The sequence below is a fragment of the Oncorhynchus masou genome, chromosome 16, assembly GCF_036934945.1.
Source record: "Oncorhynchus masou masou isolate Uvic2021 chromosome 16, UVic_Omas_1.1, whole genome shotgun sequence".
Lineage (NCBI taxonomy): Eukaryota > Metazoa > Chordata > Actinopteri > Salmoniformes > Salmonidae > Oncorhynchus > Oncorhynchus masou.
This window is the reverse complement of record NC_088227.1, coordinates 6,755,056-6,782,916: the sequence shown is the minus strand read 5'-3', so window position 1 is coordinate 6,782,916 and position 27,861 is coordinate 6,755,056. Positions and strand designations below refer to the sequence as shown.

General features: G+C 43.6%; 1 protein-coding gene across 4 annotated transcripts; it reads left to right on the top strand.

The window, feature by feature from the left end:
- Nucleotides 1-270: 270 nt before the first annotated feature.
- Nucleotides 271-27,861, top strand: LOC135557379 (eukaryotic translation initiation factor 5-like). Of its 4 annotated transcripts, none has more exons than XM_064990600.1 (12): nucleotides 271-427; nucleotides 637-828; nucleotides 1,679-1,959; nucleotides 2,525-2,606; nucleotides 3,155-3,327; nucleotides 13,821-13,932; nucleotides 14,610-14,725; nucleotides 15,695-15,856; nucleotides 20,015-20,176; nucleotides 24,488-24,652; nucleotides 24,850-24,990; nucleotides 27,469-27,861. In XM_064990600.1, exons 3-12 carry the CDS (start codon nucleotides 1,888-1,890, stop codon nucleotides 27,565-27,567), a joined length of 1,284 nt encoding a protein of 427 aa, XP_064846672.1. In that variant the 5' UTR covers nucleotides 271-427; nucleotides 637-828; nucleotides 1,679-1,887; the 3' UTR covers nucleotides 27,568-27,861. The 4 variants fall into 4 exon arrangements, with proteins under 4 accessions (XP_064846672.1, XP_064846671.1, XP_064846669.1 ...); XM_064990599.1 differs by having other exon boundaries at nucleotides 1,660-1,959; XM_064990597.1 differs by having other exon boundaries at nucleotides 637-865.

The window sequence follows — 27,861 nt, the reverse complement described above, 5'->3', positions numbered from 1 at the left end:
ATGGCCTGTAAGGGGAGTAGTACACATATTTGCAGTAACACTCACTATCAATACATCTGGATATAAACCAACAATCTATTCTGGATTGTCTGGAATCTGTTTTGTTACACCAAGTGAATGATCTGTCGGCCGGAAACTTTTCTCTCCATATATCAGTAAGAGCAAACTTTTCCATAAAAAGTATTAAACCCAAATTCTGATTCGTTGGCCTGCCAAGTAGGCAACCAGCCAGGTCTACTTGGCTGACTTGCCTCGGAAACGACAGGATGGGGTCTATTTTAGTCGAACATGTTCATGTCGCTTAGTGCCGCTAAAGGTCGCTGATTTGATGACGTGATCCAAATGGTCGGGAAAAGTGTCGGAGGTCGTGGAGATTGACAGCACATTATAGTGGCGTTGCAGGCACCTATGTGAGAGCGTTCTGGAGGTGAGTCCAAGCAAGTTGGCCAGCTAGATTACCCATTTCTATTATTCACCAGCAAATATTCAAACGTAACAGAGCGGATCAACTTGAATCCGTTTTAGGTAGCTAACGTTAATACTATTGTCAGCTTTTCTATGTATAGTCGTTGCTAATGTGCCGATGCTAGCTATTATTACCACAGTACAGATGTACTTGTTTGTTGTTCGTTACAGATACCCCATTTTTGGGCGTCTCGAGTTTTGTTTGTGGGCTCTACCCCCCCATCGTAAGTCGGACTACTCTTTCGGCACCGTTGCAGTGCGGCTCGGTCTCCACCACAACCTTACTGCTCATCCACACAACACATTATTGCGTCTCTGCCTGGGCGACCAGCGGTGTGTTTATGTCTTTGTTTTGCGAAAACGGTGAGTACCCGGACGAAAGGAGCGACGGATGGGAAAGGTATTTTAACCTCACTTATACTTGAATCCCTACTGCTCTGTGTCAGTACGTCATTTAATTGTTTTGAAACCTGTTTGTATAATGAATGCGCCTCCTATGTGGACCAAAGATGGCGTCTTTCTCCCCCCGCGGACTGCTTCACTGTATGACGCACTCTGCAGCACATTGCACAATTGAGGCCTGGTGTGCTTTTCTGTCTAACCCATTTATTAGCTACATTACATGTGCGTTGATTTTTATAGTGATGTGTTAGCTATATTGACAATGAATGTTTTCATAGCAATGGTGCAATTAACATGGGCTGGTTGTCTTCATTTATTTTAGTCTGCTGTGCTTTTGGATTATTTATGTTCCACATGTGTCTGGAATTCTCATGTGTATTTGCCACCTGTTTAGTGTTGCATAGGTAGGAAACTGCAATGGTAATAACTGACCATATTACACCACTGTATGTGGACTATTTATTACTCTGCAAATGTGATCTTGTACATTGTGGTGACTGTCAACCTGCAAAGGGACTTTAATGATAATTGGTCTGATTTGACAATGAGGCCTATTCGTCCAGCTAAAGTTTAGAAATTAAGTGACGCCTCTTTCAGTATAATGGGATACAACAAATGTAAATGCATGAGTACTGCCATTTGGCAGGTGACATAAGTGACCGTATGCAAGGTTGAGAAGCCCATAGGGTCTAGGGACTCGTGTCTTGTGCCAGTCTGACACTAGAAAGCAGCGTCCAATCATACTTTATACTAACATTTATTCTTTGCTGTTATGCCTTCCATGGATTTCAGTCTTCCCCTCTCTTCTCAGAGCTGTTGCGCAGCTGTTGGAACCTGTGTGCAGGGAACTTAGCCTACAAGCGCGGCACTTGCAGCCTCAGTGGCAAGACCTTTTTCATGTCCAAGCCCGAACCCGCTTCCAGTCGTTTATGTCATCCCCTCTTCGCCAGACAGAGGATACCAAAAAATTTTCAGTCCAAGATCTTCCTGTCATACTGATAAAGCCTGTGGCCAGCCATCATGTCTGTTAACGTCAACCGCAGCGTGTTGGACCAGTTCTACCGTTACAAGATGCCCCGTATAATCGCCAAGGTGAGTACAGGTTGTGGTGGTCTGGAGTCACTGTCATCCCCCTCATATTTGGGGCTCAGGATCTGATCCTAGACCTGTGGTTATGGGGAACCTTTACCTTGAACAGTGTGGTGGTTGTCATGAGGGGTTGTTCAGTGTCCAGAGCTCAACTAATGTCGGGGGCCGAGGGATGTCCCAATGGTCAGAGCTTCAGTCCCTTGTCTCTTCCTTATAGAGCACTGAAATGCTTTGAAATCACTATGCTGGAGACGTAACCAATCCATTTAATTGCTCAAGGGAAGGCCATGTATAGCCCGAGGAGAAACCTTGTTCTTGAAACAACACTGAAATAAATGTTCCCTCTGAATGAATTTACAAAACCTACTTAGATGCTTATATTTAATGTGATTTTTCTCAAATGTTGTACTTAAATGAAAGTGGACCCTCTCTGCCTTTGTGCACTCGTCTCACACATGAGGAGCAGCTTAATTGGCATATTGACTGGAAAGGCATTTACTCTGTTAGAATGTGACCGCCAACAGTTTGAAACATGTCGTCTCTCCCCCCTCCCCCCCACATCCTCCAGGTGGAAGGCAAGGGGAATGGGATAAAGACTGTCATAGTCAACATGACCGACGTTGCCAAGTCTTTGAATAGGCCTCCCACGTGTGAGTATACATCCTTCCCCAGCTCAGTGCCTGTTTGCGCTGGTATGACCCACTAAATTGGCATCATTTCACAAGGTTGTGATTGTGAGCAGTTTGGAATATTTGTCAGTACTTGTAAATTGCTCTCTTTCCCTGGCCTCTCCATTGTGCCCAGTCATCTGTAAATATAGTATGAAAGGGGACTTAACCCCCAAATCATAGTTTGTTGGATGTTTTCAGGCCTCAAGTAGTTTGACAAGATGAGTTCACATTAGTTGTGTAGATTGGGCTCAAAGTGAATGCCTCAACTAAAAGTGGATCAAATTATATGGCGCTTTTGCATTAATTTTGGATTGAGGCATATAGCCTGATTCACAACACTGATAGAATGGGAGCAGGAATCATCTTGATGTGGTGGACCCCCTTTTAGCTTTAGGAAAGGTGAAGAGCCTATTGGCTATGAATATCAGAAGAAAATATAACCCACTCTCCAGAACCTATGATGAGGATAGGAAGGCTTTAAACAGAGAGAAACTCAAACGTATGTCTTTCTCGTTCTCCCTGTCCAGATCCCACCAAATTTTTTGGTTGTGAGTTGGGTGCCCAGACCCAGTTTGATGCCAAAAACGACCGCTTCATCGTCAATGGGTCCCACGAGGCAAACAAGCTGCAGGACATGCTGGACGGATTCATCCGGAAGTTTGTTCTGTGTCCCGAGTGTGACAATCCCGAAACCGACCTGGTAAATAGTCCGGAAAGCTTTTCCTTTCCACCGTTTGTCAGATTCTGGGAAAGGTCTAATTGAAAGCAGAGGGTGGGTCGGCTATCACTTGAAAGGGCTGGGAATGCCAGCTCTTCACTATCCATCCATTTTGGATTTTGACTTATTTCCTATATCCAACCAGTACCGACTGGCCTCCTTTGTTTTAAATAATTAATCCACTGTTGGCAGCAGGACGGTCACATAGCAGCAGGGTCACATGATTGAGGTTCCATTTGGCATTAGCTCAGTTTTCCATCGAAACAGCCTTGTCTCCTGGACTTGGCATCCTCTGTGTCGCCTGTGTTGTCTGTACAGTGAGGAAGGGAGGGGTGAACTCTCTACCCCTCTGTTTATGCCATGTTTTCATTGACAGGGCAGGTTTCTATTCTAATAATGTCAGCACTGTCTTCAGTCCGTGTCGCTAGAGGGATTCTATTTTTCACCGTTGGGCCGTGCCGTTAAGAATGATTGGATGGAATGAAATGTGCACAATAACTCATTCCACACCTTTCATTGGATAACTGGGGCCGGCCCAAACTGTGTTTAGTTATGTCTAGGGATGCACAATATATCGGTCAGTACATTGGAATCGCCCGATATTAGCTATAAAAAAATGCCTGCATCGGCCCGATTTTTTTTTTTAAACTTATTTTTTAATTTTGATGTGCAAAACTGATGTGCAAAACCGATGTCAAAGCTGACGTACATACCTATAATGTAGGTAGATGACGAATGGCGCCACAGAGAATCCAGCGCTGCACATGCAACACAGCATTCCCAACCTAGCCCACAATGTCTGCTGTGTGGATCGAGCAGTCAGCAAGTCGGAGAATATTTCAGCGAGACAACTCAAAATCGAAATCCATTAATGCTAAGATAATTGCCCTTAACAACCGTTCTGTCGTGGTTGTTGGCTTTCGCCGACTGGTCAAGCACCTGTACACATTTGGACCCGCGATGTCAGCCCCATGAGCATTATGAGTCTGACAGCACAGTGGGTCGACAAGGATTTCATACTGAGGAAAGCCGTATTGCTCATTAATGTGCTGGTTCTCATACCGCTGCTGCCATTTCAATGGCATTTGAGAACATGTTTGAAGCACGAACACTCCTAGCTCCATTCAAACAACTGACTGGAGAAATAAGCTCAACTGCGTTTGCAGCAGACGTGATACCATGTCATGGCATTGAAATGCCTGCTCAACAAATAATGCCAACACAGACTGTTGGGTTAACTTGGAAAAGCGATTTGGTGGCATTCTCTCTGAGCCTCTACTGTGTCGCCACCATGCTCAATGCTGGGTACAACGACCGCTTCTTCGATGCAGACAAGAAACAGGGTTTACGTGACATGTTAGACAGCTGGACAAGATGGAAACGGACACAGTGACAGTGCGCACCGAGGAGGAGAGGTAGCGCTGAAAATTCACTGCTTGACATATATGATGGAATCCTGGTTGACACTGAACAACAAAACAGCACAGTCAGTGAAAGAAATAGGTTTTGATGTTTTTCTGGTAATGGGGACTTTTTGGGTGTGTGCAAGTAAACTCAGCAAAAAAAGAAATGTCCCTTTTTCAGGACCCTGTCTTTCAAAGATAATTAGTAGAAATCCAAATAACTTCACAAATTATCATTGTAAAGGGTTTAAATGCGGTTTCCTATGCTTGTTCAATTAATGAACATGCACCTGTGGAACGGTCGTTAAGACACTAACAGCTTACAGACAGTAGGCAATTAAGGTCAGTTGTGAAAACTTAGGACACTGAAGAGGCCTTTCTACTGACTGAAAAACACCAAAAGAAAGATGCCCAGGGTCCCTGCTCATCTGTGTGAACGTGCCTTAGGCATGCTGCAAGGAGGCATGAGGACTGCAGATGTGGCCAGGGCAATAAATTGCAATGTCCATACTGTGAGATGCCGAAGACGGCACAACCGGGAGACAGATCGGACAGCTGATCGTCCTCGCAGTGGCAGACAACACCTGCACAGGATCGGTACATCCGAACATCGCACATGTGGGACAGGTACAGGAGGACGACGACAGCCCGAGTTACACCAGGAACGCACCATCCCTCCAGGGCTCAGACTGTCCGCAATAGGCTGAGAGAGGCTGGACTGGGGGCTTTTAGACCTGTCTGGTGAAGACCTGCCTTACAACATCACCGGCAACAACGTCGCCTATGGGCACAAACCCACCATCGCTGGACCAGACAGGACTGGCAAAAAGTGCTCTTTGACGAGTCCCGGTTTTATCTCACTAGGGGTGATGGTCGGATTTGCGTTTATCGTCGAAGGGATGAGTGTTACCGAGGCATGTACTCTGGAGTGTGATCGAGGTGGAGGGTCCGTCATGGTCTGGGGCGGTGTCTCACAGCATCATCGGACTGAGTTTGTTGTCATTGCCTGCAATCTCAACGCTGTGCTTTAAAGGGAAGACATCCTCCTCCCACATGTGGTACCCTTCCTGCAGGCTCATCCTGACATGACCCTCCAGCATGACAATGCCACCAGCCATACTGCTCATTCTGTGTGTGATTTCCTGCAAGACAGGAATGTGAGTGTTCTGCCATGGCCAGTGAAGAGCCTGGATCTCAATCTCATTGAGCACGTCTGGGACCTGTTGGATCGGAGGGTGAGGGCTCGGGCCATTCCCGCCAGAAATGTCCAGGAACTTACAGGTGCCTTGGTAGAAGAGTGGGGTATCATCTCACAGCAAGTACTGGCAAATATGGTGCAGTCCACAGGGAGATGCACTGCAGTACTTAATGCAGCTGGTGGCAACACCAGATACGGACTGTTACCTTTGATTTTTGACCCTCCCTTTGTTCAGGGAAACTTTAGTCCAGTTCTGTTAGTCACGTCAGTGGAACTTGTTCAGTTTGTCTCAGTTCTTGACTCTTGTTATGTTCATATAAATATTTACACATGTTAAGTTTGCTGAAAATGAACGCAGTTGACGGTGAGCAGACGTTTCCTTTTTTGCTGAATTTATTTAACTGTATTAGAATGCTTAAGGCTGCTATAATTTTAAATATTATTGGTGTGGCTTTTTTGGCAAGGAAAATATTGATGTTCGACCTGAAATGTCATATGGGTGGATCCCTAGTTATGTCATTGAAGTTGTCAGAACTGAGTAGAAATATGTTTTGCTGTCGAGTAGGGCTGTGACTGTCATGGAATTTGGATGAGAGTAATTGGCCAGCCAAGTAACCTTTTTGGGTGGTAAAATGATACATTTGATGTGCATTTTCCTTGCTCCTGACTGCATGTGCTGCTATAGAAATGGCAGGAACTGTACTCATCAATATTTGTTGATTCAACTGACATTAGAAAATATTCATTCCATTGCATGGGCCACATTTGAATGAAGATTTTACATTACCATGGAAATGATTGCATCACATTACCAGGCAGCTGTTGCAAGTGCCCTTGGGTTTACCAGTCACATTGCCAGGGTTAGAGGTAAGGCTGGACGATATGGCCAAAAATTCTAATTTTTTTCATAATTATGGGCGATTTTACGATATCTTTATTTTGTTTTCTTTAAATAAGCTTTGTTGTAAAATGTAAAGGTCAATTACATTGCATTTCTAACAGTCAGCAATAATCTAATGAATTTAAGGCTCAAAGTCTTCCACAACCATAATACCCACTAATGGGGCTGGGTGATAAGTCAAAAATATATTTTTTCCATTCATTGTAATAATGAAAGTTCTGAGTAGGTCATGAACCTCGGGTGGCACCACATAAATGAAAGTGATTTTTCAGTGGGGCTTTCTCCACTTATACCACATGTCAAACTCATTCGATTGTCTTCGTGGATTCGCTCCTCCCTTGTACTTGATTGCTGAATTAAGGTCACTAATTAGTAAAGAACTCACCTGGTTATCTTAACTTGCAGACACTAGGCCCTCCTTAGAATGCGTTTTATACCCCTGATGTTATACTGTTTAATCCAATCCCCCCCTCAAAAAGGAAATCTGTAAATATTTGAGAATTCTAAAGTAAATGTACACTGTTTTAAAATTGAGCACACAGCCATGCAAGCTCAGTGCCTTTCAATGTGGCACTGTCATGTGATGCCACCTTTCCAGCAAGTGAGTTTGTCCATTTCTGTCCATAGCCAAGCATTGGCTAATCAAATCAAATTTATTTATATAGCCCTTCATACATCAGCTGATATCTCAAAGTGCTGTACAGAAACCCAGCCTAAAACCCCAAACAGCAAGCAATGCAGGTGTAGAAGCACGGTGGTTAGGAAAAACTCCCTAGAAAGGCCGAAACCTAGAGAGGAACCAGGCTATATGGGGTGGCCAGTCCTCTTCTGGCTGTGCCGGGTAGAGATTATAACAGAACATGGCCAAGATGTTCAAATATTCATAAGTGACCAGCATGGTCCAATAATAATAAGGCAGAACAGTTGAAACTGGAGCAGCAGCACGGCCAGGTGGACTGGGGACAGCAAGGAGTCATCATGTCAGGTAGTCCTGAGGCATGGTCCTAGGGCTCAGGTCCTCCGAGAGAGAGAAAGAGCGAGAGAAGGAGCGAATTAGATTCACACAGGACACCAAATTGGACAGGAGAAGTACTCCAGATATAACAAACTGACCCCAGCCGCCCGACACACACACTACTGCAGCATAAATACTGGAGGCTGAGACAGGTGGCGTGAAGCTCACCGTCATTAGACTGGAGCAGTGGAAACACGTTCTCTGGAGCGATGAATCACCATCTGACAGTCCGACATACGAATATGGATTTGGTGGATGCAAGAAGAACGCTACCTGCCCAAAAGCATACTGTAAAGTTTGGTGGAGGAGGATTTAATGATCTGGTGCTGTTTTTCATGGTTCTGGCCCCTTAATTAAAGGGGATTCTTAACGCTACAGCCTACATGTGTCTTATACTTTTGGTCATGTGTATTACTAGTTAGAAATAACGTGGTATATTATAAAAAAATATATTGTAACTTGAGTCTTTGAACAAATTAGCCTAGACAAATGTTCAATTGCCACCAAGTGCGGGAGGTTACCGTGGTAACTCAACTTGTCATGTTTGCATCGAGTCTGACTTATAGAAGTGTTGTCTTCTTCCTAGCAGTTGAAACTCAAACATCAAAACCTAGCTTGTGAACCAAACAGTCTCACTTCATCGGGCCGATGACTTTGGAGTTGCACATTTATTTTTTTACCTTTTTAAGTGGGGAAGTCAGTTAAGAACCAATTCTTATTTCCAATGACGGCCAAACCTGGACGACGCAGGGCCAATTGCATGCCGCCCTATGGGACTCCAAATCACGGCCGGTTGTGCTAGAGCCTGGATTGGAACCAGGTACTATAGTCATGCCTCTCGCACTGAGATGCAGTGCCTTAGACCGCTGCGCCACAGGTTTTGACCCATATATACACCTGTTGTGATTTGAGTTTGAGATCTAGATATCTATATCTCTAGACACTGGTTGGAATACAATGCCAAAATTGGACTCATCAGACCAAAGGGACACATTTCCACTGGTCTAATGTTTGTTGCGTGTTTCATGGCCCAAGAAAGTCTCATCAACCTTAAGTTGTTTATTGCAGCACCATGAAGGCCTGATTTCATGCGATCTCTGAACAGTTGTTGTCCGTTATTGATCTCTGAAGCATTTATTTGGGCTGCAGTTTGAGGCTGGTATCTCTAATGAACTTATCCTCTGTAGCAGAGGTAGCTCTTCCTGTGGCGGTCCTCATCAGAGCAAGTTTCATCATAGTGCTCAATGGTTTTTCAGACTGCACTTGAGACTTTAAAAGTTCTTAATTTTCCGTGTTGACTGACCTTCATGTCATAAAGTAATGATGGACTTGTCATTTCTCTTTGCTTATTTGAGCTGTTCTTGCCATAATATGGACTTGGTCTTTCACCAAATAGGGTAATCTTCTGTATACCACCTCTACCAGGTCACGACACAACTGATTGGCTCAATGCATTAAGGAGGAAAGAAATTCCACCTGTACTTTTAACAAGGCTCACCTGTTAATTGAAATGCATTCCAGGTGACTACTTTAGAGTATTTTGGTGAATACTTTTTGGGGGGGTTACTACATGATTCGATGTGTTACTTTATAGTTTTGATGTCTTCACTATTCTCCAATGAAGAAAATAGTAAAAATAAAGAAACCCTTGAATGAGTAGTGTCCAAACTGGTACTGTATGTACATAAGGTGTTTTATTTAATTTTCAAACATTTCTAAACCTGTTTTTGCTTTGTTATTGTATGTAGATTGAGGTAACTTTATTTAATACATTTTAGAATAATGCTGTAATGTGGAAAAAGTCAAGGGGTCTGAATATTTTCCGAATGCACGGTACATTACCTTCAGTCAGAGGGTCCTTGTCCTGCTTCTGCAATCTGCTCCTTCATTCATCAGCAACAGAGCATTGTGGTAGATGCACGTTGGGTGTGTCATGATGAGCAGCTAGATGCTGTGCTTGACACATTTTATGAAATTGCTTATTCCAGTTACTAATAAGCACAAACCCATAATGACTAAACTGTTAAATCCCCTTTTGTATTGATGATGAATTGAAAAATGGTATGGTTGAGAGAAGGTATGGCAAACAAGTACTGCCCAGCCCGGATCCGGGATCGTGAATACAGCCTCAGGCTCATTAGCATAACGCAACGTTAACGATTTCTGAAAATCGCAAATGAAATGAAAATAATATGCCTGCTCTCAAGCTTAGCCTTTTCTTAACAACACTGTCATCTCAGATTTTCAAAATATGCTTTTGAACCATAGCAAATCAAGCATTTGTGTAAGAGTATTGCAAGCTAGCTTAGCATTCTGCGTAGCATTTAGCACGCAACATTTTCACAAAAACCAGATAACCAAATAAATAAAATCATTTACCTTTTGAAGAGCTTCGGATGTTTTCAATGAGGAGACTCTCAGTTACATAGCAAATGTTCAGTTTTTCCTGAAAGATTCTTTGTGTAGGAGAAATCGCTCCGTTTTGTACATCACATTTGGCTACCGAAACGAACTGAAAATTCAGTCACCAAAACGTCAAACTTTTTCCGAAGTAACTCCATAATATCGACCGAAACATGGCAAACGTTGTTTAGAATCAATCCTCAAGGTGTTTTTTCACATATCTCTTCATTGATATGCCGTTCGTGGAAGCCTGCTTTCCCCTCAGAATCCCATGGAAAAATACCAGCAGCTGAAAATGACGCACCAATTTCGACGGAGGACACCGGGCGGACATCTGGAAAATGTAGTCTCTTATGGTCAATCTTCCAATGATATGCCTACAAATACATCACAATGCTGCAGACACCTTGGGGAAACGACAGAAAGGGCAGGCTCATTCCTGTCGCATTGACAGCCATATAAGGAGACGATGGAAAACAGAGCCTCAAATCCTGCTCATTTCCTGGTTGCCGTTTCATCTTGGTTTTGCCTGTAGCTCCTGTTCTAGGGCACCCACAGACAATATCTTTGCAGTTCTGGAAAATTCAATTATTCAATTATATGCATAGTCGAGCATCTTTTTGCGACAAAATATCTTGTTTAAAACGGGAACGTTTTTCATCCAAACATGAAATTGCGCCCCCAGAGTTTCAAGAGGTTAATTAAGAAATGTTACTAAACTACTATGAAACAAATGATATGAAGAAGGATAGGAAAAGGCTTTGGAGCACCTTAAATGATATGAAGAAGGATAGTAAAAGGCTTTGGAGCACCTTAAATGATATGAAGAAGGATAGGAAAAGGCTTTGGAGCACCTTAAATGACATGAAGAAGGATAGGAAAAGGCTTTGGAGCACCTTAAATGACATTTTGAGGGGGGAAGCCAACTTGGCTCATCATTCATTGAATCCAGGTGGCTCATTTATCACAAAACCCACTGATATTCTACTTTAAAGACGCTTTCGTTTGGCACGATAAGCAAACTTAGGGATGACATGCCAGCAACATATTTGGCTGTGGTGTTCGCGTTTATCTGACCAAATTATGAAAGACAATTCTACTTATGAATTGTGTGACGTGAAAGAGGTGCAAAAATTGTCTTTCAACAATGGCAAGCCACCGGGGTCTGACAATCTGGATGGAAAATTACTGAGGATAATACCAGACGATATTGACTCTCCTATTTGCCAAATCTTCAATATAAGCCTACTAGAGAGAGTGTGCCCTCAGGCCTGGAGGGAAGCTAAAGTCATTCCACTACCGAAGAATAGTAAAGCTCCCTTGACTGCCTCATAGTTGACCAATCAGCCTGTTACAAACCCTTAGTAAACCTCTAGAAAGAATTGTGTTTGACTAGATACAATGCTATTTCATAGTAGACAAATTGACAACAGACTTTCCGCACTCATAGGGAAAGACACTCAACAAGCACGGCACTTACACAAATGACTGACTGGCTAAGAGAAATTGATGATAATATGATTGTGGGGGCTGTCTTGTTAGACTTCAGTGCAGCTTTTGACATCGATCATAGTCTGCTGCTGAAAGAATGTGTGTTAGGGCATTACACCACCTACACAGAGGGTGTTCTTTAATGGCAGCATCTCAAACATAATCCAGCTAGAATCAGGAATTCCCCATGGTAACTACTAACGACATGACACTGCCTTGGATTAAGGCCAGAGTGTCTATGTATGTGGATGACTCAACACTCTACACATTAGCTAATACAGCGACTGAAATGAAACACTGAAACACTTACGAGCTGCAGTTAGTTTCAGAATGGGTAGCAAGCAATAATTTGGTCCTAAATGTTTCAAAAAGCATTGTGACAAACCATTCATTTAAACCCTAAACCTCAACTACATCTCGTAATGAATGATGTGGAAATTGAGCAAGTTGAGATGACTAAACTGCTTTGAGTAACCCTGGGTTTTAAACTGTCATGGTCAAAGCACATTGATACAGTAGTAGCTAATATGGGGAGAAGTCTGTCCATAATAAAGCGCTGCTCTGCCGCCTTAACAACACTCAACAAGGCAGGTCCTACAGGCCCTAGTTTCTACCTTCTTAACAACACTCAACAAGGCAGGTCCTACAGGCCCTAGTTTCTACCTTCTTAACAACACTCAACAAGGCAGGTCCTACAGGCCCTGGTTTTGTCACACCTGGACTACTGCTCAGTCTTGTGGTCAGGTGCCACGAAGAGGGACTTGGGAAAATTGCAGTTGGCTCAGAACAGGGTAGCATGGATGGCCCTTGGATGTACACAGAGAGCTAATATTATGCATGCATGTCATATCTCTCATGGCTCAAAGTGGAAGGGAGATTTTACTTTTACATTACTTGTTTTTGTAAGAAGTGCTGACAAGCCGAATGCACCGAGCCGTCTGTTTCAAACTACTAGCACACCGCTTCGACACCCACGCATACCCCACAAGACATGCCACCGGAGGTCCTTTCACAGTCCCCAAGCCCAGAACAGACTATGGGAGGCACACAGTACTACATAGAGCCATGACTACATGGAACTCTATTCCACATCAGGCAACTGAAGTCACAACAGGTCTAACTAAATGTCATGACAATATTGACAGGTTATGACAGCAGCATAATGTGTTTTGACACTGGGTGTCAAGTCGTGTTACCAACTTTTGTTTAAAGTAAATAAGATATGAACTTTTATGCCTGTGCTTCAAAAAATGTATATCTTACTCTGCTCTTCAAGTGTGCACAACCCCCAACCAGGCAGTGTTGTAGGTCAAGGTGGGATAGGCGATTTTATATAATTCAGAGATTTTTGACTTTGTGCTTTTAATTTACCAGCTGTGAAAAATGGCAGAAATACTTAAACAGCTACTGCAGCATTTATTTGACTCTAAATATGATCATACTGGACTTTTTTCCACCGCCAATGTGGCTGGTGGAATGGACCTCTTACCAGCCAAAATCTACCTGCAGGTGGCGGTTGTTCATTTTGGGCCCTGAATGATCATGCACTTTAATCAGCTTCTTGGTATGCCACACCTGTCAGGTGAATGGGTTAATGTGGCAAAGGAGAATTTCTCACAGGGATGTAAACAAATTTTGCGAAGTAAGCTTTTTGTGTGTATGGAACATTTCTGGGATCTTCCTATTTCAACTCATGAAATATGGGACCTACACCTTTTTTAAATATTTGTGTTACATATTGATTAAGCCAAGACTCTGAGTCTACATTTTAGTCCTGGCCTGTGCTTAATCTAGGTCCGTGCAGCTGGCCCGTAATGTTTAGGAGGGAAATTTATGGTCACAAAGGCATTTTTAAAGCTGCAAGATTGCAATTAGCTACTCAAAATGGCAATCCTGCATACTTGTTTTTATAATTTTTGGGGGCTGCACACGTCTGCGTACTTTTGCGACGCAACTACACAGGATTGCCATTTTGCACATCTTACTGTAGTTCCTCCTTTGCCTACTGCAAAGGGTATAACTTAGGCTTTAGCCCTGTCATTTTTATGTATCCCTGTTCTCCAGCACATCAATGCCAAGAAACAAACCATTGGGAACTCCTGCAAGGCCTGCGGCTACAGGGGCATGCTGGACACGCGACACAAGCTCTGCACGTTCATCCTCAGGAACCCACCAGGTGCGCCAGACCAGGAACAACCCGGGTTTATGCATGCTCTGGGAATGCCTGAGAAAAGCAGGGAGTTGTAGAGTGTTCAAATGCAGCTGGACAGAAGCCTTTTATTTCTTTCAGGAAAACTGCTTAGTCAGACGTGCATTCCAGCATGGACATTCTGGAAATTCCATTCATTTAATATGCTAGTGTTTTCTTGCAAAGTCAGGAAATGTCAGAATATACTGTACAGGTTAGTTCAGTCTGAGGTTGTTCAATGTGGCTTTTGCTTAAATAGAACCACAGACACACTATAGCCTTAATTTTAATGCACAGGTGAACACAGCCATTCTTTTGTTGCTAGACACAAGCAACTTATAAAGGCATTCGGTGTGTCACGTTAAGTGGTCTATTAAGGGTGTCAATGTACAGGGTGAATTTATATGAGTCATTGTCATAGGTCAAAGATGAGCAGCAGTGAGCATTGGACTATTCTGAGGGCAGCATCTGCTGTGTCATCTGCTCTCCCAGTGGTTTTTAACACTGCCAGAAGTCATTGAAGGCTACCTGGGTGTATTGAATTTACTACACTAAAAAACCCTGCTTCTCCTGCTGGGTAAATGCCTGAGAAACACAAGGAATGGAGGAAAGATTGTAATGACAGCTTCTATTCTGACTGCCGTCATCTCGCTGTCTGCAAACAGAGGACACTGGGTCTGCCAAGAAGAAGGAGAAGAAGAGCAAGAAGAAGGACAAGGAGAATGGCTCCAGTGATGGCGAAGCCGCAAACCACAACGACATAGACGCCCCCGATGCTGTGGTGAGTACCAGCACTTCATCTCCCAGTGCCAGCCAGACCTCGGCAAATACGTTGTTGTAAACTTCAGGTGCGCTCAATTTAGCTTGACTGACGTGAAGGCTTGACAGACCTTGACCTGGAGACTTGTCTTGCAAGGCCTAGTTGCCTAACCGTTGACGTTGGCCTGGAGACTTGTCTTGCAAGGCCTAGTTGCCTAACCGTTGACGTTGACCTGGAGACTTGTCTTGCAAGGCCTAGTTGCCTAACCGTTGACGTTGACCTGGAGACTTGTCTTGCAAGGCCTAGTTGCCTAACCGTTGACCTTGACCTGGAGACTTGTCTTGCAAGGCCTAGTTGCCTAACCATTGACCTGGAGACTTGTCTTGCAAGGCCTAGTTGCCTAACCATTGACGTTGCCCTGGAGACTTTACTTTCATTAATCTGATGACTTTATTTAATCCACCATGTTTAATTGTTACCCGATTTTTAAATGAATCATGTCACAATTAGCTCATTAGGATTTGGGGCACCATGGAATAAGTCGTTTTAAAGAGTTAAGATCTCCCGAATTAAACTCTAAAGGTCTTTACCTATCACATACATTTACCTAAGGGGCGGGAGAGGGTCTGGTTATTGCCAGGCTGATCTGACCCATTGTGATCCTTACAGGACAGTCGTGACAACATTATGGAACATGATTTTATTCCCATCACTCTGCCTTTGCTCACTCTCCTTCACAGATCTGATATAACTGGATAGGTGAAAGCAATATAGCACGATCTAGGTAGAGCTGTTTATTACACTTAACCAATTGTCTCAGAGCCATGAAGGGGAGTGAACGAGAGTAGATGAAACCCAACCCCAGTCGCCATTCTATCCCATTGGTCTTTTTTCTCTGTAGCATACAGCCTCATTGGATTAGTTTCACTGTGTAACACTGATCGGTGTTATTTTCAATAGTGCTGTATAACTCGAATCTAATGGCTCTAGGACCGAGACGACGATGATGAGGACTGGGCGGAGGAGACTACTGAGGAGGCCCAGCAGCGCAGGATGGAGGAGATCAGCACGCACGCTAAGAACCTGACCCTCAGCGAGGACCTGGAGAAGCCCTTGGAGGAGAGGGTCAACCTCTTCTACAACTTTGTCAAGGTCAGACTCTGGGCCCTGTCCAGGAATGACCCCATTTCTGTTTTGCCATAACACACTTGCTTATTGCTCAGTTACGTGTGAAGACTCGAGCCCTGCACAGAAACAACCCGCACCTCCCTAGTTCAGACTCGCTTCATACAGGTTCCTTTTACAAAGGTCACAGTGGTTACAATTGGCTCATTCTCCCCTGTAACCATTCCCCAGGTCGTTACTGTAAATAGATGTGTTCTCAGTCAACTTGCCTGGTAAAATAAGGGGTAAAAAAAAAGTGGTGACTTTAGGGTTGTCACCTCAATTCTCTGAACTAAAGCCTATTTTGCCTGGGTCCTGTTGCCTTGCTTATTGCTCTCATGTGCATAAATTAATGAAATAATTCATAGATGTATCTAAATGGGTTTGCTAGACTCCACAAGGAAATGAACACGCACTAAGCAGAGCTCAAAGGCAGTGTGGTATGTAATTACGTTGCTGCTGCCTTTTGAGCAGGTCTCTTCATTTAAAATTACACACTGTCACTATCTATTCATTACGGCCATCGAAATGCTAGCTATTAAAATCAGATCAAATAACAGGATTAGAAATCCAATGTTTAAAAACAAAAGTCGACGAGTTTTAAAAGAAGTCCGCAAGCAAGGTCCCTGCAATTTCTCATTGAAGATCTAGGTAACTTTTCTGGCCTCTCTGGACGAAAACCTAATTTATAAGTGTACCATATTACGTATTGGATAAAAACATATATAAAACTTTTACATTACCCTGCAGTTGACCAATAATGTGGGCTGATGGTGAAGTAGACATACTTGGTATATGTAACTCCAAGTCAATCACACTTCTGTGAAATCAAACTGTCCACTTAGGAAGCAACACTGATTGACAGAAGGTGAGGGTGGTATGAAGGCCCGATGTCCACAGGTGGGGGTTGTGCTTACAGCCCAACACCGTGCAGGACGTTTGGCATTTGCCAGAGAACACCAAGATTGGCAAATTCGCCACTGGCGCCCTGTGCTCTTCACAGATGAAAGCAGGTTCACACTGAGCACGTGACAGATGTGACAGAGTCTGGAGAAGCCGTGGAGAACGTTCTGCTGCCTGCAACATCCTCCAGCATGACCGGTTTGCGGTGGGTCAGTCATGGTGTGGGGTGGCATTTCTTTGGGGGGCCGTACAGCCCTCCATGTGCTCGCCAGAGGTAGCCTGACTGCCATTAGGTACCGAGATGAGATCTTCAGACCCCTTGTGAGACCATATTCTGGTGCGGTTGGTCCTGGGTTCCTCCTAATGCAAGACCATGCTAGACCTCATGTGGCTGGAGTGTGTCAGCAGTTCCTGCAAGAGGAAGGCATTGATGCTATGGACTGGCCCGCCCGTTCCCCAGACCTGAATCCAATTGAGCACATCTGGGACATCATGTCTCGCTCCATCCACCAACGCCACGTTGCACCACAGACTGTCCAGGAGTTGGCGGATGCTTTAGTCCAGGTCTGGGAGGAGAGCCCTCAGGAGACCATCTGCCACCTCATCAGGAACATGCCCAGGCGTTGTAGGGAGGTCATGCAGGCACGTGGAGGCCACACACACTACTGAGCCTCATTTTGACTTGTTTTAAGGACATGACATCAAAATTGGATCAGCCTGTAGTGTGGTTTTCCACTTTCATTTTGAGTGTGACTCCAAATCCAGACCTCCATGGGTTGATACATTTGATTTCCATTGATAATTTGTGTGATTTTGTTGTCAGCACATTCAACTATGTAAAGAAAAAAGTATTTAAGAATATTTCATTCATTCAGATCTAGGATGTGTTATTTTAGTGTTCCCTTTATTGTTTTGAGCAGTGTATATAGATGAGCTCTCCACAATGAATTTCAATAGAAAACTAGTAAAAATGGATGAGATCCTGCAAACATGGAGAGATTAATACCTTTATGGAAAAATGTATCTGATTTAACTGTCAGCAGTTTACTCATAATGAGTCTGCGGTCAAATGGCCACCCCTCATCACTGTCAAACGCTCCCTAAAACACTTCAGCGAGCAGCCCTTTCTAATCGTCCTGGCCCGGGTATCCTGGAAGGATATTGACCTCATCCCTTCAGTAGAGGATGCCTGGTTATGGTGCCTTCCTCACCATCTTAAATAAGCATGCCCATTCAAAAAATGCATCCTGTAGCACAAATTCAAAGTTCTGGGACACTAAATTCCATGGAGAATAAGGGCACCTCCTCCCAGCTGCCCACTGCACTGAGGCTAGGCAACATTGTTACCACCGATTATATCCACTATATTTGAGAATTTCAATAAGCATTTTTCTACGGCTGGCCATGCTTTCCATCTGGCTACCCTTACCCCGATCAAAAGCCCTGCACCCCCCCCCTCACAGCAACTCGCCCAAACCTCCCCCACTTCTCCTCCACCCAAATCCAGATATCCGATGTTTTGAAAGAGTTACAAAATCTGGACCCCTACAAATCAGCCGGGCTAGACAATCTGGACCCTCTCTTTCTAAAATTATCTGCTGAAATTGTTGCAACCCTTATTACTAGCCTGTTACCTCTCTTTCGTATCGTCTGAGATTCCCATAGATTGGAAAGCTTCCACGGTCACCCCCCTCTTCAAAGGGGGAGACACTCTAGATCCAAGCTGTTACAGACCTATACCTATTCTACCCTGCCTTTCTAAAGTCTTCAAAAGCCAAGTTAACCTCTCTGGGATATGTGGGACGGTAGCGTCCCAACTGGCCAACATCCAGTGAAAATGCAGAGTGCCAAATTCAAATAAATTACTATAAAGATTAAACTTTCATGAAATCACACATTCAATATACCAAATTAAAGCTACACTTGTTGTGAATCCAGCCAACGTGTCAGATTTCAAAAATGCTTTACGGCGAAAGCAAATGATGCTATTATCTGAAGATAGCACCCAAGCAAACAAACACAGACCATCATATTTCAACCCTCCAGGCATTTTTAATTTTACCTTTTATTTTACTAGGCAAGTCAGTTAAGAACAAATTCTTATTTTCAATGACGGCCTAGGAACAGTGGGTTAATTGCCTGTTCAGGGGCAGAACGACAGATTTGTACCTTGTCAGCTCGGGGATTCGAACTTGCATTCTTTCGGTTACTAGTTCAACGCTCTAACCACTAGGCCACCCTACTAGGCTACCCTACGCATGACACAAAACGCCGAAATAAAGATATAATTTATGCCTTACCTGTGACGAGCTTCTTCTGTTGGCGCTCCAATATGTCCCATAAACATCACAAATGGTCCTTTTTATTTGATTAATTCCGTCAATATATGTCCATTTTATTTGACGCGTTTGATCCAGAGAAACACCGGGTCCAACTCGCGCTACATGACTACAAAAGTTACCTGTAAGCTTTGTCCAAACATTTCAAACTACTTTTTTGTTAACTTTTTAGGTATTTTTTTTAACGTAAATAATCAGTCAAATTTAAGACTGGATGATCCGTGTTCAATACCGGAGGAAAACCATGTGTAGCATGCTTTCAGGTCACGCGCCTCTAACAAACAGTACACTTCCCTCGAGCCTCATTCTGAACATGGCTACTTCTTGATTTCTCAAAGGAAAAACCGCAATTTCTAAAGACTGTTGACATCCAGTGGAAGCGATAGGAACTGCAAGAAGGTCCCTTAGAAATCTAAGAAATTGCAACAAGCGGTTCTGGTTAATGCAACTAGTCCAACTCATCCCAAAGCATCTCAATTGGGTTGAGGTAGGGTGATTGTGGAGGCCAGGACATCTGATGCAGCGCTCTCCTTGGTCAAATAGCCCTTACACAGCCTGGAGGTGTGTTGGGTCAGTGTCCTGTTGAAAAACAAATGATAGTCCCACTACGCCCAAACCAGACGGGATGGCTACTTTTGAAGAATGTCAAACATAACATCTATTTTGAAAACACTGTTTTGGTTACTACATGATTCCATATGTGTTATTTCATAGTTGTGATCACTATTATTCTACAATGTAGAAAATAGTAAAAATATAGAAAAATCCTGGAATGAGTAGGTAAGTCCTAACTTGACTGTTACTGTGTATATATCAGTTGTATAAGGATCAATAAAGAAAATGAGTGAGTGGAAAGCTGCCTCAAGATGTCCTCATAACTGTTTGTGTTTGTGTCCCTCCACAGCATAAGAAGGAGGACGATGCCGTCGACTCCTCGGACAAAGAGATCCTGGCGGAGGCGGAGCGTCTGGACGTGAAGGACACGGCCCCGCTGATCCTGACTGAGCTGCTGATGGATGAGAACATCCGCGACCAGATCAAGAAGTACAAACGTCACTTCCTCAGAGTGAGTCTGCGACTAGCATGCTAGTAGATACTTGGTCGTTGCGCTAATGCTAAACTAAAAGTGTTTATTTTCAACACACGTAACGTGTAAATATATGTATGAACATAATATTCATCAACTGAGACATGAACTGAACACGTTCCACAGACATGACTAACAGAAATGGAATAATGTGTCCCTGAACGGGGGGGAACAAAATCAAAAGTAAGTCAGTATCTGGAGATCAGCCGCATTCTGGTGTGGCCACCAGCTGCATTAAGCACTGCAGTGCGTCTCCTCCTCATGGACTGCACCAGATTTGCCATTTCTTGCTGTGAGATGTGACCCTACTCTTCCACCAAGAAACCTGCAAGTCCTTGGACATTTCTGTGGGGAATGGCCCTAGCCCTCGCCCTCTGATCCAACAGGTCCCAGACGTTTCTGTGGGGAATGGCCCTCGCCCTCACCCTCTGATCCAACAGGTCCCAGACATTTCTGTGGGGAATGGCCCAAGCCCTCGCCCTCTGATCCAACAGGTCCCAGACATTTCTGGGGGGGGAATGGCCCTAGCCCGCACTCTCCGATCCAACAGGTCCCAGACGTGCTCAATGGGATTGAGATCCGGGCTCTTCGCTGGTCATGGCAGAACACTGACATTCCTGTCTTGCAGGAAATCACGCACAGAACGAGTAGTATGGCTGGTGGCATTGTCATGCTGGAGGGTCATGTCAGGATGAGCTTGCAGGAAGGGGACCACATAAGGGAGGAGGATGCCTTCCCTGTAACGCACAGAGTTGAGATTGCCTGCAATGACAACAAGCTTAGGCCGATGATGCTGTGACACACCGCCCCAGACCATGACGGACCCGCCACCTCCAAATTGATCCCGCTCCAGAGTACAGGCCTCAGTGTAACGCTCATTCCTTCGACGATAAACGTGAATCCGACCATTACCCCATGTGAGACAAAACCGCGACTCGTCAGTGAAGAGCACTTTTTGCCAGTTCTGTCTGGTCCAGTGACGGTGGGTTTGTGCCCATAGCCAACGTTGTTGCCGGTGATGTCTGGTGAGGACCTGCCTTACAACAGGCCTAAAAGCCCTCAGTCCAGCGCCTCTCAGCCTATTGCGGACAGTCTGAGCACTGGAGGGATGGTGCGTTCCTGGTGTGACTCGGGCAGTTGTTGTTGCGATCCTGTACCTGTCCCTGTCCCGCAGGTGTGATGTTCGGATGTACCGATCCTGTGCAGGTGTTGTCTGCCACTGCGAGGACGATCAGCTGTCCGTCTTGTCTCACTGTAGCTCTGTCTTAGGCGTCTCACAGTACAGACATTGCAATTTACTGCCCTTGCCACATCTGCAGTCCTCATGTCTCCTTGCAGCATGCCCAAGGCACGTTCACGCAGATGAGCAGGGACCCTCGGCATCTTTCTTCTGGTGTTTTTCAGTCAGTAGAAAGGCCTCTTTAGTGTCCTAAGTTCACAACTGACCTTAATTGCCTACTGTCTGTAAGCTGTTAGTGTCTTAACGACCGTTCCACAGGTTCATGTTCATTAATTGTTTATGGTTCATTGAACAAGCATGGGAAACAGTGTTTAAGCCCTTTACATTGAAGATCTGTGAAGGCTTTTGTATTTTTACGAATTATCTTTGAAAGACAGGGTCCTGAAAAGGGGCTGTTTCTTTGGTATTTGCGCTCTAAACTTCCTCTATGTTCCTTCATAGTGGACACGGACATTAAAATGGTATCCAAAAGTTCATCTGACTCTGTAGATTAAGTGCTGCTTAAATCGTTAGGTATACCTTTTGAATTACCATGGAAATAATGATTTTCCGCCCATGCCTGTAGCATGGAACGGATATTTAATATGCACATTTGATCTCGCATGCACACAACACTAGAGTTGAGGGAGGTTACTGAACTTGAATCAGAATTATCCTTTGATAGATCATGAATAGTGTGACAGGTACTTTTAATACAATAGGTAACGCATTCAAAACAAAGATGACCGTTTGAAATATTTTGCAGGACTAAAATATTTTAATCCTGAAGTTGTTTGTCCGCCTGCTGCGTGAAAAATGCAGCCCGCTCCGCAAGCTCTGTCGGGGCTGCAGGTCTTGCAGCTCTCGAGTGTGAGGGTCAGGGCTGCTACTCTAGTTGTTAGGGAAAGGGGGATACCTAGTCAGTTGTACAACTGATTGCATTCAACTGAAATGTCTTCCGCACCTGTTTAATATAATAAATACATGCTATATGGCAGATGCTTTTATCCAAATCGCTGACAGTCAGGTGTGCATTAAAAAAAAAAAAAAATGTTTACGTATGGGTGGTACTGGGAATCGAACCCACAATCTTGTCATTGCAAGAGCTCTTCCAACTGAGCTTACAAGAACCTCTGTTAACGAAAACTGGGCATTAGGTCAGTGCTGTCACACTACTTGTGTGCCATATGGTCTGAAACTTGCATTAGGTCAGTGCCGTCACATCAGTTGTTGGGCATGAGGCCTGTGCCCTGATGCCATTTGATGGACTCCAGCATTATGGTTTCTATAGTTGGTGTTTGTGAACTGTGAGTTCCATAACGCACAAGACATGAAGCAGTGTCACAACACTAGTTGATGGAGATAAGATTACTAAGCATAACACTAGCAATTTGTACGGACATACAGTGGGGAGACCAAGTATTTGATACACTGCCGATTTTGCATGTTTTCCTACTTACAAAGCATGTAGAGGTCTAATTTTTATCACAGGTACACTTTGACTTTGAGAGACGGAATCTAAAACAAAAATCCAGAAAATACATATTGTATGATTTATAAGTAATTAATTTGCATTTTATTGCATGACATAAGTATTTGATACATCAGAAAAGCAGAACTTAATATTTGGTACACAAACCTTTTGTTTGCAATTAGAGATCATACGTTTCCTGTAGTTCTTGACCAGGTTTGCACACACTGCAGCAGGGATTTTGGCCCACTCCTCCATATAGACCTTCTCCAGATCCTTCAGGTTTCGAGGCTGTCGCTGGGAAATACGGACTTTCAGCTCCCTCCAAAGATGTTCTATTAGGTTCAGGTCTGGAGACTGGCTAGGCCACTCCAGGACCTTGAGATGCTTCTTACGGAGCCACTCCTTAGTTGCCCTGGCTGTGTTTTTCGGGTCATTGTCATGCTGGAAGACCCAGCCACGACCCATCTTCAATGCTCTTACTGAGGGAAGGCGGTTGTTGGCCAAGATCTCACGATACATGGCCCCATCCATCCTCCCCTCAATACGGTGCAGTCGCCCTGTCCCCTTTGCAGAAAAGCATCCCCAAAGGATGATGTTTCCGCCTCCATGCTTCACGGTTGGGATGGTGTTCTTGGGGTTGTACTCATCCTTCTTCTTCCTCCAAAAACAGCGAGTGGAGTTTATACCAAAAAGCTCTATTTTTGTCTCATCAGACCACATGACCTTCTCCCATTCAGATGGTCATTGGCAAACTTCAGATGGGCCTGGACATGCGTTGGCTTGAGCAGGGGGACCTTGCGTGCACTGCAGGATTTTAATCCATTACGGCGTAGTGTGTTACTAATGGTTTTCTTTGAGCCTGTGGTCCCAGCTCTCTTCAGGTCATTGACCAGGTCCTGCCGTGTGGTTCTGGGCTGATCCCTCACCTTCCTCGTGATCATTGATGCCCCACGAGGTGAGATCTTGCATGGAGCCCCAGACCGAGGGTGATTGACCGTCATCTTGAACTTCCCTCATTTTCTAAAAATTGCGCCAACAGTTTGTTGCCTTCTCACCAAGCTGCTTGCCTATTGTCCTGTAGCCCATCCCAGCCTTGTGCAGGTCTACAATTTTATCCTTGATGTCCTTACATAGCTCTCTGGCCTTGGCCATTGTGGAGCGGTTGGAGTCGTGAGTGTGTGGACAGGGGTCTTTTATACAGGTAACATGTTCAAACTGGTGCAGTTAATACAGGTAATGAGTGGAGAACAGGAGGGCTTCTTCTCTCTGTGAGAGCCGGAATTCTTAATGGTTGGTAGGTGATCAAATACTTATGCAATAAAATGCAAATTAATTACTTAAAAATCATACAAATGATTTTCTGGATTTTTGTTTTAAATTCCTTCTCTCACAGTTGAAGTGTACCTATGATAAAAATTACAGACCTCTACATGTTTTAAGTAGGAAACACTGCCGATTTTGCAGGTTATCAAATACTTGTTCTCCCCACTGTAACCTCAACCAAATTGATTGTGGCAATAGAAATGGCTATAATCCTGTTGGGTTTTGCTCAAACTCCATCCTCACCGTCAATTTAAAACATTTCTCTGGTGTCCAGTTTACCCACAACAACAAGAAGGCCCAGAAGTACCTGCTGGGTGGCTTTGAGTGTCTGGTGAAGCTGCACCAGTCCCAGCTTCTGCCCCGCGTGCCCCTTGTCCTCAAAGACCTGTACGACGCCGACCTACTGGAGGAGGACGTCATCCTGGCCTGGGCTGAGAAGGTAAAGGGGATGACTGTCAACAGGGATGGTGGGATATTGTTTTCTTCTTTCCAACTCTGTATTTCCCCAGGTCAGTGTCATGAAGGTCACTTATTTTGCAAGAGACCCGTCCAAGATATTTTACATATTAAGAGGAGACTGTAACCTACACTAGAACCTGTGAAATGAGACTGTTATTTTTCATCATGTCATGTCAGGTGTCCAAGAAATACGTGTCCAAGGAGCTGGCCAAAGAGATCCACGCCAAGGCAGCGCCGTTCGTCAAGTGGCTGAAGGAAGCGGAAGAGGAGAGCGAGGGCAGCGGGGCGGACGAGGGGGAAGATGAAGATAATGTGGAGGTAATGACTTATCACTGCCTCTGATTTTACCTATAAACATTAATTCCCGTCAGGTGCATATAGACACAGGTTTGGTATAATGGCACTGACATGAAAATGGCCACTGTCGCAAGGTTTCCTCTTACCATGGACCTATTCCAATCCCTTCAGAAACTATTCACACCCCTTGACATATCTATTGTTACAGCCTGAATTTAAAATGGATTACATTTAGATTTTGTCACTGGCCTACTCACAATACCCCATAATGTCAAAATGGAATGCTGTTTTAAATTTTTACAAATGTAATAAAAAAGGAAAAGCTTGAATGTCTTTCATCAATAAGAATTCAACCCCTTTATGGCAATCCTGAATAAGTTCAGAAGCAAAAGTGTGCTGAACAAGTCACAAGTTGCATGGACTTGCAATAATGGTGTTTAAAACTTCTTATGGTATAGGGGACGGTTGCGTCCCACTTGGGCAAAAAATTCAAAACAATTATATAAAAATCAAACTTAGATTAAATCACACATGTAAGATACTAAATTAAAACTACACTCGTTGTGAATCCAGCCAACATGTCAGATTTCTAAAAGGTTTTTCGGCGAAAGCATAAGAAGCTATTATCTGATGATAGCACAATAGTAAACAAAAAGGGTAGCAGATTTCAACCCTGCAGGCGCTACACAAAACTCAAATAAAATATAAAACATGCATTACCCTTGACGAGCTTCTTTTGTTGGCACTCCAATATGTCCCATAAACATCACAATTGATCCTTTTGTTCGATTTAATTCCGTCCATATATATCCAAATGTCAATTTATAAAGCGCGTTTGATCCAGAAAAAAACAGCTTCCAAAATGCGCAATGTCACTACAAAATATTTCAAAAGCTGCCTATAAACTTTGCCAAAATATTTCAAACTACTTTTGTAATACAACTAGGTATTTTTAAACGTTAATAATTGATCAAATTGTAGACTGGTCTATTTGTGTTCAATACAGGAAGACGACAAACCATGCTACTTTTCACGTCTTGCGCACTCTCAACAGTGTTAACCAGTTCCTAGATGGCCTACTTCTTCATTGCACAAATGAATAACCTCAACCAAATTCCAAAGACTGGTGACATCCAGTGGAAGCGGTAGGTACTTAAAACAAGTTCCTAAGAAATATTGTTTGCCAACGAGAACTCACTGTACAGACAGTCCTAAAAGAAGAAAAAATATCTGAACGGTTAGTCCTCTGGGTTTTGCCTGCTACATGAGTTCTGTTATACTCACAGAAATTATTCAACGTTTTGAAACTTCAGTGTTTTCTATCCAAATTTACTAATAATATGCATATCTTATATTCTTGGCATGAGTTGCAGGAAGTTGAAATTGGGCACGCTATTTATCTCAAAGTCAAAATGCTGCCCCCTATCCCAAAGAGGTTATTAACATGATTTTTGAATGACTACCACATCTCTGTACCCCACACAATTATAAGGTCCTTCAGTCGAGCAGTGAATTTCTAACACCGATTCAACCACAGACCAGGGAGGTTTTCCGATGTCTCATAAAGGAGGGCACCTATTGGTAGATGGGTGAATAAATTTTTTTTTTAAATCAGACATTGAATATCCCTTTGAGCATGGTGAAGTTTGGATGGTGTATCAATACACCCAGTTACTACAAAGATACAGGCGTCCTTCCTAACTCAGTTGTTGAAGAGGAAGGACACCGCTCAGGGATTTCAAAATGAGGTCAATGGTGACTTTACAACAGAGTTTAATGGCTGTGATGAGAAAACCGAGGCTGGATCAACATTGTACATTTTAGTTATTCCACAATACTAACCTAATTGACAGTGAAAAGGTTGCCTGTACAGATTTTTTTTTATTTTTTAAAGCAAACATTCATTCTGTTGTCGGCAAAGCAAACTTTTTGAGCTGAATACGGTGTTATGTTTGAGTCAAATCCAATACAACACACTACTGAGTACCACTCCATATTTTCAAGCATAGTGGTGACTGTCATGTTATGGAAATGGGAAATCCTAGAGGAAAACCTGGTTCAGTCTGCTTTACACCAGACACTGGGAGATGAATTCACCTTTCAGCAGGACAATAACCTAAAACACAAGACCAAATCTAGACTGGAGTTGTTTACCAAGAAGACCGTGAATGTTCCTGAGTGGCTGAGTTAAAGGTTTGACTTAAATCTGGGTGAAAATCTATGGGAAGACTTGAAAGTGGCTGACTTGCAGTGATCAACAACCAATTTGACCGACCTTGAAGAATTCTGCAAAAAATAATGAAATGTTGCACAATCCAGATGTGGAAAGCTCTGAGACTTACCCATAAAAACTCACAGCTGTAATCACTGTCAAACGTGCTTCAACAAAGTATTGACTCGAGTGTACAGAATACTTATGCATCCTACTGAAGTGCCTGGTGAAAAACAAGTGTCTTTAATTTCACCCAATTAACATCCCCCCCTCTTCTTTCCTCCCAGGTGGTCTACTCAGCCTCTGTCCGCGAGCTGAAAGTGGAGACTGTGAAACCAGAGAAGCCTGCAGAGGAAGAGGACGACTTTGACATCGACGCCATCTAAAACCAAAACTTAACAAGCCTCCACCGACATGTTTTGCAAGCGATTTATGATGAAAATAATAACAGCATGCCTTTGGTCCTGGTCGACCCTCACCCCACCTGCTGCTTTGGCTACCATCCAGCTCTGCGAGATAAATCGATTTACTTTGCGCTAGATGAAGTGATGAGATGTTGTGTTTGTATATGGATGAAGAGTTGTTATTTTTTGGTTGATACTAGAGACTAAATACAAATGCTGCATTTGTTTTCTCCCTGAAATATTTTCCTCTCCAATCATTAAATAATGTTTGCCTTA

Bases quoted from the DNA above. Each gene is read 5' to 3' on its own strand.
- LOC135557379 (XM_064990600.1), top strand. From the start codon at position 1,888: ATGTCTGTTAACGTCAACCGCAGCGTGTTGGACCAGTTCTACCGTTAC. The intron at 2,607-3,154 runs GTGAGTATACAT...CTCCCTGTCCAG, and splicing joins TTTGAATAGGCCTCCCACGT to ATCCCACCAAATTTTTTGGT. The intron at 15,857-20,014 runs GTCAGACTCTGG...GTCCCTCCACAG, and splicing joins TCTTCTACAACTTTGTCAAG to CATAAGAAGGAGGACGATGC.